This window comes from Solanum stenotomum, chromosome 3 (assembly GCF_019186545.1).
Source record: "Solanum stenotomum isolate F172 chromosome 3, ASM1918654v1, whole genome shotgun sequence".
Classification (NCBI taxonomy): domain Eukaryota; kingdom Viridiplantae; phylum Streptophyta; class Magnoliopsida; order Solanales; family Solanaceae; genus Solanum; species Solanum stenotomum.
Window position 1 is genome coordinate 16,517,103 of NC_064284.1, and position 11,238 is coordinate 16,528,340.

Genomic DNA, 11,238 nt, shown 5'->3' on the forward strand with positions numbered 1-11,238 from the left:
TTTAGGACTTCTCTACTTTCTTTTTATTTTTGGAATTAATCAAACTTTTATATCAACTATTTAAACTAAAAATAAATTGATTATATTTATATAAATTCTGCATACAAACAATTGTTAAAAACTTTCAAAATAGAAAATAAGAAAAAAGAATTTACAAGAATCTGGAAAAATATGAAATCAGAATAACTGAAATTTGTGCCATACTTTTCTACTTATAGTTATTTTTATTTGATACTTTTTTTTCTTTTAAAAATTTCATAAAGGCATAGTATTTTAATTTGTAAATTGAATCCAAAAACAAAATTTAACAAATTAAAATAAAACATTGCAAACTCAAAATTAACGTACGATACCACTAAAAATTAAATCACACTTTTTAAAACTCTATTTTATATCAAAATAGAAATTACTTTTTTATAACAATTGCAAGGTCAGTTTTATCTCCCAAAAGGGTTAAATTGATTATTTATAACAATTAGAAGTTTAAAATAAACGAAATTTTACTAAAAAAATTAATTGTATTGTATTAAAGGAAAGTAATAGACCAAGATATTAAAATATTGAATAATAATCATATAAATTCAAATTCAAAATTTATTTATACATATAAAATATTTAATTGATATTGCACAAAATATAAAAATAATTATCAACAAAATTGATATATCTTAGATCAATATTGAATTGAATATTAGAATAATTCCAAACAATAACTGAAAGTAATATTTAAATTTTAAAACTAAAACAAGCCTAAATTTGTGCCATACTTTCCTACTCATATTTATTTTCATTTCAATACTACTTTTTCCTTTTAAAAATTTCATAATTCAAAGTATTTTAATTTGTAAAATCGAAAATCCAAAAAAGAAATACTTCTTTTTCCTTTTAAAAACTCATAATTCAAAGTATTTTAATTTGTAAATCGAAAAATAAAACATTGCAAACTCAAAATTATAGATATCACTAAAAAATTAGATCACACTTTTCTTAAATCTTTTTTATAGGAAATTAGCAACTACTTCAATATAACAATTACAAGGTCTATTTTATCTCCCACGGGATTAAATTGATTTATTTATTTTTAAATTGAGATATATATTTTAAGTGTTATTGTAGTTACTTAGAATTAATAAATTATTAACATAGTTTTTTTATTCAAATGACATAAAAAGAATAAAGTATAGACACGTAATATTATTTGAAGTATTTGATGTTTGATTATCCTTAAAAGAATTCAACATAATATATATATATATATATAATATTTTATTAGTTATTTTTAATTATAAAATTATTACATTTTAAATTATTCGCGCAACGCGCGGACATATATACTAGTTTATATAGTAATAGAAGACAAACTTGTAACACATGTTTCGAGAACTAATACGATTAAAAGCATAGAAGAAAGTAATAAAAATTACATTGTGTCCCATATCTTGTCTTCATTTCTTATTCATTATTTACATATTTCTCTCATTTTACAATAGTACACCTATTTTGAATAATTGATTGACAAAAGAAATAAATACACTTGCTAACAAGTCCAAGTACACTTATTTTGAATACAGTTGAAACAAAAGAAACAAATATGGGTGCTTGCGCGCGAAATTCTAATATTGCCAACCACCAACTTCAACTTCACTTTGATCACTCCTGCTACTTCAATGGCTTCCAAAAACCCTAATTCCTCTTCAATGTATCCACAACTACTAATTGACCAAAATACCCTTTTCCCCTTTTCAACTTCTCGCCGAAACCTTTACCCGACCATCGACATGAACGACCTTGTAGAAAATCTCTTCCCTGAAAATGACGAGACTACCCCTGAAGAACAACATTACTCACCATCTTCCCCTCCTGAAACCCTTCTCGTTATCCCCGGTTCCATTCTTCACTTGATTGCTAAGCACTATTCCATTGAACTCGCCACTGGCGATTTATTTCTACATCGTCTCCGACAAGGGAACAATATCGTCGCTCTACTTATTTGTGTTGGAAATGAAATCCAGTGGCCGTTGACTAAGGACCTTGCTGCGGTAAAGCTCGATGATTCGCATTACTTTTTCTCATTTCAAGCTCCCAAAGACGATGAATCGGATAAAGATTCAATCAGTGATTTGTTGAATTATGGTTTGACGATTGTTTCCAAGGGACAGGAGAAATTATTGAAGGATCTGGATGGTATTTTGGAAAATTACAGCAATTTTGCGGTGCAGAAAGTGGAGGAAAAGGCCGCGGTGGGATTGGGTGGACCGGTGGCGAAGGAGTTGTCACCGGCGGATTTAAAGTCGGAGAAGAAGATGGAGGTGTTGGAAGAGCAATGTGCGGCGTATTGGACCACATTGGCGCCCAATGTGGAGGAGTACAATGCCAAGGCGGCAAAGTTAGTTGCTTCAGGCTCAGGACACTTGATAAAGGGGATTTTGTGGTGTGGAGATGTTACTGCAAATAGATTGAAGAGGGGGAATGAGGTTCTGAAGAATAGGTTTAAGACAGGTTCGAAGACTGAGGTCAGTCCTGAGACGTTGAAGAGGATCAAAAGGTATGACCTTTCTAGGATTTGGTGGACTTTTGCTTTTTTTTGCTTGGCTGGCTTGATGATTAGCTAAATATCTTCGTTTTGCTGTTGTTGTTTATCGTTTTGATAAGCTATCTTTTGAGTTCTTGACTGTTTTTCAAAGTAAGGTCTAGTATAGTGAAACTACCTGTTGAATTCTTAAATGGGCTATGAAGGTAGAATGTGAAGGGAAGTGCTTCTGTTTGTTCTCTTCACATGGGAATGCAGGCAAGTTGAAGTAGAGGAGATTTTACGTAGCCCCACATCCACATTAATAGGTGACAGCCTTTAGTATATAAACGATTGGGATGAGTCAATGCCAGTTGAAGGTGTGATTGTGAAAGTGTCGAATTAGAAAAATTTAGCCTTATTCTTTCGTGCACACAAGTCTTTCTCTTTTGTTTTCTTGTGACAAACATTCATTGAGTGAGAGGATATTGATGGGACAGATGTCATTTGGAGTGAAATTTCTAATTTTAGTCATTACAAGGTAATATCGACTATGACTCTTTTATGTATCACTTGACTGTTTTACCAACGTAGGGGTAAGGTCTGCATTGGGATTACCCTAAATATAGAACAAGAAATACAAGGATACAATGGTTTCTAAGTTTCTGAATGTGGAAAGAAGGGGATGCATATCCACTTGCCAGTATAGCATGATGGGAATGTTCTCGATATTTTAGAGATTTTGCTAATCCAATGAAATTGTTGGACTAAGAAACTTAAGATATCACTTTCTTAACTGTTTTGGCTATAAATGTATTGAAACTGTTATTCAGTTTTTATAATGTGTCCTTAAAGTCCATCTATCGAACCAAGATAATTTTGGTTCATCTGAGTGTAACGAGTTTCTATTACTGATGATGTTCCTTGATACTGCAAATGCCTATAAATTCTAAACGCTGCCATGTTAGATTCTTAATGATCGATAGATATGTATGGGAATAAGCAGCACAAAAGTTTGCTTTCATCTATTTCTACTCCTGGGAAAGGGACAATATCATTAAACTGGATTATTTTTTCTTAAGCTACCTCTTGCTGATGGATATGAATGTCCCATTAAGATGATCTTAGATACTCATGTGAATAGTCAATGTAATAGTTTTGACGTATTTGGTTGGCTGTTTTTTTTCAGTGTTAAGAGAGTGGCAATAGTGACGGAGAAAATGGCAGTTGGGGTCCTATCTGGAGCTGTGAAGGTTTCAGGATTCTTTACTAGGTCCCTTGCAAATTCCAAAGCAGGAAAAAAGCTCTTTAGCCTCCTTCCAGGGGAAATGGTTCTTGCCACTCTTGATGGATTTAGTAAGTCACGTCTTTTTTTTCTCTGTTCTAACTAATTTTGTGGAATTTGTATGCCTCTAAGTTCTGCTATTTGCTTTTCTGCCTTTTCTTCCCCAACTGCTTCAGGTCTCAACAAAGAAATTCAAGGCAAGCTTTATAATCCCTATATGCAGTCAACTGGATTAGCTAAGGCATCATGTTTAGACAGTGTAGGGTTCATAGGTCAAGGACATGTTTGACGGGAAAAGAATAAACCTTTATAGATTTTCATCAATTGTCTTAATGTTAATGAACTAAGTTTAACTGGAAAACATTTATTCATCATACAGTGTTATCATTCCCTCTTCTTGGTTACCTTTGACTCAAGAAAAAATAAAATCATTCCATCTTCTAAATCAGCCTTGGTTATTTGATTCTGTCTTTGGCTATTCTGATCCATATTTTTGGATTAAGAGAATAGAAATTCCTCCTCCTCTTTTTTCTTCTTTTGTTTATGATAATCTATAAGAGCACAGAACTATGCAAAGGGAAAGACAAGGAGATAGGAGAAAAGACAAGTTTTACTTTTGAGTTTCTTATGGCATAATTCAACATCTAACTGTAAAACTACTTTGAGTAATTGTTTTATGTTTGGGTGGCTCTTGCTTCCTCCCCCAACCCTCTCGTACAAGATGCCAAGTGGCATAAGGGTGACAAGAACATCAACTTTATACATCTTGCTTGTACAATATGTATATTGTGAACTTGAAAGATGATATTTGGTGGTTTCAATATAAGTATATGGGCTGGATCTCACAGCAATGCAATTTGTCTTTGGCACAAGTATTGTTTATTGTTTACAAGTTAATGACTTAATTTGGAAGAAGCCTAATGCAGATATTCTTGTTAATAGGCAGAATATGTGATGCCGTTGAAGTAGCTGGAAAGAATGTGATGTCTACATCAGGCACTGTGACGACTGATTTTGTTTCTCACAGATATGGAGAAGAAGCAGCTAAGGCAACCAGTGAAGGGCTTCATGCTGTAGGGCATGCTTTTGGGACTGTGTGGGCTGTAAATGATGTGATTTCCCTTAAAGACTTCTTTAGCTCCTTTGATTAGCTTAACCACTTTGAGTTTTTGCTATAGGTTCTAACTCCAAGATCTCATTTGTTTTTTGCATTTCTGGAGTTATCACCTATTTACTTGTATCTCCTTGAAGACTTTTAAGACAACCTCTTACTTCACCGAAAAAAAGAAGAAGAAAGGCTCTGAAACCCAAAAGTGCTTTGAAGTCCGCTGCCCTGGCCAAATCTGCTGCCAAAGCTGCTTCTACGGTCGCTGCAGCTGATAAGAAGGCTAAGAATTCAAAGTCGTCACTTATAAGTGTGACCTTGTTTGACCTACCATTGCAGGTGTGTGCTGTCAGTTAGAACCCACTCTTAGATATTTCACTTCATTTATATTATTAGTCATGATAAGAAATATAGTCCATTGTTGTAGATATGCTGTTTTAAATTATAATGTCCACCCAAACTCTCCATCTGTTCTTTATACCCTCTGGTTTTTATGTATTATTTGTATAATGAGTAATTGACAGCAACAGACACTTTTTGCATCTTGTTTGAACAGTAGCTTTCATCATTAGGTTAACATACATGTTGGTGGGTTGCAATCATGCATTAATGGGTTTTTTTGCTGAAAGAGTCCCTCAACCTTCTTCTTTTCCTTCTGCACAATTTTGTTATTGCAGTTGTTAGTATTTCAGATTTTATGATGATAATATTGTCAAGGATGATGCACTCATGTCGGTTCAACTGGAAAGAAAGGAATTCATTGAATTGTTATTAGGGGAGTAAGGGACAATTACTGGTGTGGGGTAAACTGCTAATATTATTAAAGAAAAGTAAGCAAGAGACACATTTAGGAGGGCACTCTAGTGGTCAATGAAGTTGGTGCAAATTTTGGAGTTCAGGGTTCAAATCCCAGCAGAAATAACAAACCTGGTACTTGTGTTGGTGGCGGGAGAGGTAGCAATTACCTAATAGAATAGTCATGCAAGCTGACTCGTACACCACTGTTATCCCAAAAAAAGGAAGACGATGGACTTATTATGAGGTTTTTTGTGTGCATCATGGCCCTCAACCCCTTGGAGTTCTATGGTTGAGTTGTCTATATTGATTATAAGTGATTTAAAGTAAGTGCTACTAGCAATAGTTAGAGTTAATTACTGGTAAATCTTTGTAGAATCTAGATGTCCATATTTAGGCTTCTGCATATCAGCTAACGTAACTCCAGTTCCAACTTTTTTTGTGTGTTTGTTTCATTTGGTGCTATCAGGAAAGCCGTGTTTTGATTCCAATGTGTTCTTAATTACTCTTGATATCTAGAATATGATGAAGCTAATTTTGGACTTACATGCCAAAATGCAATTTGTCAAAAATTAACAGATGAAATAGACGCTACATGGACCTCACTTTGTTGTCTTTGCTTTTCTCTTAGGTATCAATGCGATATTCCTTTGTACCTGTAAAGCAGTATGTTGTCGTGAGAAGCTCAATTTAGCTGTCTCTCTTATTAGCAAACTGATGTCAATGTGGGTGGTGGAGACAAGCAGCTCTTAGCAATGACCATTAGACATCACAAGAAAACACTCGAGATAACAGGCATTGGCTCTGACCTCTTCATACTATTTTTGTGTATGTGTGTGTGTATACTAGTGAGAGCACCAACCCACCTTCTGTAAACTGTGAATAGGTCAAGTTTTCAGTCTTTATCTTCAAATTTATTTTTATGTGATACCAACTAGTTAAGATTAAGATTTGGTTATTTGTTATATTGAATTAAATTAAACACTGGACTTAGTGTATTCAACAACAGTTCGCCTCAGTCATAGTTTTGCTTAACAAGCCTTCATTCTAGTTTACATTGACCAGAAGTCATCAAATATGCAAACTCTAATTTTCTTGGCGTTTGTTGTTATAAATCTGCAGTGGTAGCTGATCAGTTAGCCTTAGTGGTATAACTACCATTTAAGACGCATAAAAAGCTGTAGTTGAAATCTCAGTGTTTAAATATGAGTTCTACTTGGAAAAAAAGTTGAAAACGATGAAAAAATCAAAGCTTGTGAAGAGAACTGAACCGAAAGTATCAGAGACACTTGAGAAAATAATAAAACACAAGATGGCCCAAGCTGGTCTCAAACCTGCAACCTTCACATTATTAGCACAGTGCTCTAACCAAGTGAGGTAATGGGCTCAATGTTGATTTGCAGCTAACCATTAATCTCTATAATCCAAACAGTGCAGTTTTCGTGTCAAAAACATATACAATTCTTCAAAGAATGAGTTGTATCAACCATCACAGATTACTCTCAACTCCACAGATTTGTATGACCAATATAAAAATCTTCGCAGAAAAGTGGGATTTGATCCTCATCTTCTTGGGGTTCTGGTCCTTCTGGAATGTAAGGAACCATTGATTCAAGTACAAAGGCATCAAGTTCTTTGTGGTCATAATCAGGACGAACAGAGCATTCTTCTTCTTTTGCAGCAGCCACATTTGATTCTTTTGCGACGAAACTAACAGGGGGAGTTTCTTGATGAACCACAGGAACAGAGCATTCTTCCTCTATTGCAAGTAAACTAACTGGGCTAATGTTCCCATTCAAATTCCATTTAACTCATCAGATTGAATTACATTAGCAGAACTGAATTTCATAGTTTCTTGACATTGTGTAACTCTGAAGTTTTGATGATCTTAACAAACAATGGGCCCTGGTCCCATGAGTATCGCATGTTCCAGGAAAAATGTGGAACAGCTGTAAAAACTGCCAACTCTGTTATGGTTGGCGAGCATGGAAAAGAGGACAGAGCTCTCGGCCAATGAGATCACACTAGGTTGTTTCGCTCAGAGCATATTATACCTTTGTTGACGAGAAACTAACACACACACACGTCTAAGAATTTTGGCATTAGCAGCTTTCTCTCTCTTGAGCAAAAGAATAAACTTTCAAGAACTACAAGGGACCTGATAGAGTTATCAAGTGAGTCTTAAGTTTGTTCATCGGAAAATTGTGTTTTGTGTCTTAACTTTGTAAGATCTATTCCTGAACTAAAAAGGAACTTAGATCGTATTACCAGTTAAAATGATTGGTTCCAAAGATAAAAATTCTCGAGAAAAAAAGAGAAACAAATGATCGCAAGTTGTCTCGACGAGAAAAAGATGGAATCAAAATAAAATTGTGGCTGACAATATTTTTACTTATAATATTATTTTTGAAACAATGCAACAAAATGAGAATCTGAAATCAAAATTTGTCGATGATTAGAGAAAGAGGAATGACATGAACGACCTTGTAAATACACCTTTACCTTCACTACTACCTCACTGGCTGACTCTGTTGATCAAATGGATTCTTTCTGTATAGATAGACGACTTTCACTACTAAGACATTGAACCTTGGTCTTGGTGGACTGCATTCTGATAAAATCAATGAAGAGATTAAACAAACGTTCCAATCGAAATTTTTTTCATTCAACGAAGGAAAAAAAGACAATAAAGAAACAGAGGTGCAACTCTGTAACAAAAAGGGCCCGCTGATACTTTAGATCTTAGATTGTTACATTCCTATGTTTTGATGAATTAACTAACTATGAAATCTGGTAGAGGGATCTGATCCCTCGAGTAGGAGCTATCCAGGATGAGTTAATGCAGTTGTAAAGCTGGTACGCCTACTGGTGTAGGTGGGCCCGATAGCTTAGGCGCAGAGCTCTCACCCAGTGGCAGTCTACTAGATTGTTTTTGTTCAAAGCAAAAGTCATCTCTCTCAATAAAGCACTATTCTCATAAGCACTAAGGAACCTGATCGAGGGATCTACAATAGTCTTTAGTTGTTATTTGAGTTTAGTGTCTTGTGTTCAGACATTGTAAGATCTATTCCTATGCTATAAAGGATCATAGATCATTTCAGTTGTAATGCCGAGTTCATGGCTAGAGTTAGCCGTGGTGTGTTCGATTGAAGTTTATGTTAACATCACCACAAGTGTCAAAAGAGGTAATGAAATCCCATGACTTAATCTTTGCTAATAGGCCACAACTTGTTTCTGTACAGATTCTAAGATAACAACAGCCTTTCATTCTCTCCTTCTGGAGACAGCTTAGGAAAGTATGTATCTTGGAGATTTTAAGTGCAAAGCGCATTCAATCATTTGAGTCGATTAGGGGGAGAGAAAGTAAAGAATCTTATTGAAGCAATTTCCTTGACACAGCCACAAGTTCCTATTGATATTAGTAAAATGATCTTCTCGATGACGAATAACATAACAGCCAGGGCAGCATTATTCACCATCTGCCCCTCCTCCCCTATTCCATTCTCCACTTGATCGACAAGCACTACTCTCTACTTCAGTACTTGTTCCTGTTGGAAATGAAATCCCGTGGCCATTGACTAAGGACCTTGCTGTAGTAAAGCTCGATGATTCGCATTACTTTTTCTCATTTCAAGCTCCCAAAGACAATGAATCGGATGAAGAAGTGTTGGAAGAGTAATGTGCAGCGTATTGGACCACATTGGCTCCCAGGAGAGAAAGCGGCAAAGTTAGTTGCTTCAGGCTCAGGACACTTTTTAAAGGGGATTTTATGGTGTGGAGATATTACTGGCTTACTGCACATAGATTGAAGGTATGGCCTTTCTAGGATTTATCATTCAACAAAATAGCAAAAATAAAGCTAGAGGAAAACAATCAGAAAATTAGTACTACGTATAATTTAACAGATGAAATACACAACTAGCAACTAGTTAAGATTAAGATTTGGTTGTTTGTTATGTTGAATTAAATTAATCACGAACTTGTAAAAAGACAAGATGGTCTCGAACCTGCGACCTTCACATTATTAGCACGACACTCTAACCAACTGAGCTAATGGGCATTGATTTGCAGCTATCCATTAATCTCTTTAATCAAAACAGTGCAGTTTTCTTGGAATTACATTAGCAGCACTGAATTTCATGTATAAGGAAATATTTTCATGAAAAAGTAATTCTAAACCACAAAGTAAAGGACTGGTGTAAGAAGAAAAGTGAAAGTGCATTGACAGATAAAATTAAAATCATACACAATTCGGCAAACAAAATTTTAAGAGTTGAGTCGTATCAACAATCAGCAACTCTTAACTCCATAGATCTGTATAATCAATATAAAAATCTTCGTAGAAAAGTGGGATAGAATCAGCTTCATCATCTTCTTGCTGTTGCGGAATGTAAGGAACCATTGATTTGAGTTGAGAGGCAGCATACGCATCAAGTTCTTTGTGGTAAGTAGCAATGTCATAAACAGAGCATTCTACTTCTTTAACAGAGGGAGTTTGTTGATGAACCACAGGAACAGAGCATTCCTCTTCTATTGCAGCAGACAATTTGGATTCTTTGAACACTAAACTAACTGGACCAATTTGGTTCCCATTCAAAATACTGTTCGACTCATCAGATGGAATTACATTAGTAGTGTTGAATTGTTCCAAATCTTGAAACTGACTCTGAGCAAAAACAGGACTGAATTGTCCCAAATCTTGAAACTGATATTGAGCAAAGGTTTGTCCCAAATCTTGAAACTGATTCTGAGCAAAGAATTCCACAGTTTCTTGACATTGTGATGCAGAAATTAGCACAGAATCAAGAAAATTCTCTACATTGTGATCCGAAGGGATGATAACCTGAGAAGAATTGACGCTCCTAGTAATGCGACATACAGCAAATTCCTCCTCATGTCGAATTTGACCACGTAGTCTCAAGGCCTTTAGTATATTATCACTAGGACGATATTCTTTCATAATCCAGACATGGTTTTCTTCATCAAAACGGAAGGTTTTCTTGAACCCAATCTTTAATCCTTTTTTGTTGTAAACTGGTTTACCATTGTCGATTCCTTTCCATGAGCCGCCACCACCAACAATTCCCCTGTTGAAGTTCTTACCATTCCCTTTTTTCTTCTTTAACTGAGTAAAAACATGATATTCAGTAGCAGTAGTCGCCGTGGTATCGAATAACTGAGAGGGTTTGTTGTTCCCATACAAGTCTACGAGTCGAATTTCGTCGCATTCAACAGACATACCAGTAACAAATTTGAGAAGATACCTAAGGAGCTGTTCATCATCAATATTCATCCCCATATTTGATCGAAAAAGAAAAGAAAACAGAGGACTAGAAAAGAAAGAAGAAGAGAGATAATATATATATATATATTGTAGAAAGAAAATTAACGAGAAACCGTGTAAACAAGAAACGCTCAACAATTCACACGTAATATAAAGTTACCGTTAACTAATTTTTGTGCCTTTTTTTATTATAATATGGTAACTAAAATTTTATTGTTTTAATGCTTCAAAAAATAGTCTAATCATTTGACTATTATGAG

The 11,238-nt window shown here is 34.9% G+C and overlaps 2 protein-coding genes across 2 annotated transcripts; one reads left to right on the plus strand and one right to left on the minus strand.

Moving 5' to 3' along the window:
* The first annotated feature begins 1,632 nt into the window (after window positions 1-1,632).
* Window positions 1,633-6,630, plus strand: LOC125858298 (protein EARLY-RESPONSIVE TO DEHYDRATION 7, chloroplastic-like). The gene is made up of 5 exons (XM_049538047.1): window positions 1,633-2,545; window positions 3,699-3,865; window positions 4,737-4,908; window positions 5,085-5,238; window positions 6,326-6,630. Exons 1-5 carry the CDS (start codon window positions 1,668-1,670, stop codon window positions 6,386-6,388), a joined length of 1,434 nt encoding a protein of 477 aa, XP_049394004.1. The 5' UTR covers window positions 1,633-1,667; the 3' UTR covers window positions 6,389-6,630.
* Window positions 6,631-9,994: 3,364 nt separating this feature from the next.
* On the minus strand, window positions 9,995-10,993 carry LOC125858736 (uncharacterized). Its single transcript, XM_049538550.1, has one exon. It carries the CDS (start codon window positions 10,991-10,993, stop codon window positions 9,995-9,997), a length of 999 nt encoding a protein of 332 aa, XP_049394507.1.
* Between the last annotated feature and the right edge of the window lie 245 nt (window positions 10,994-11,238).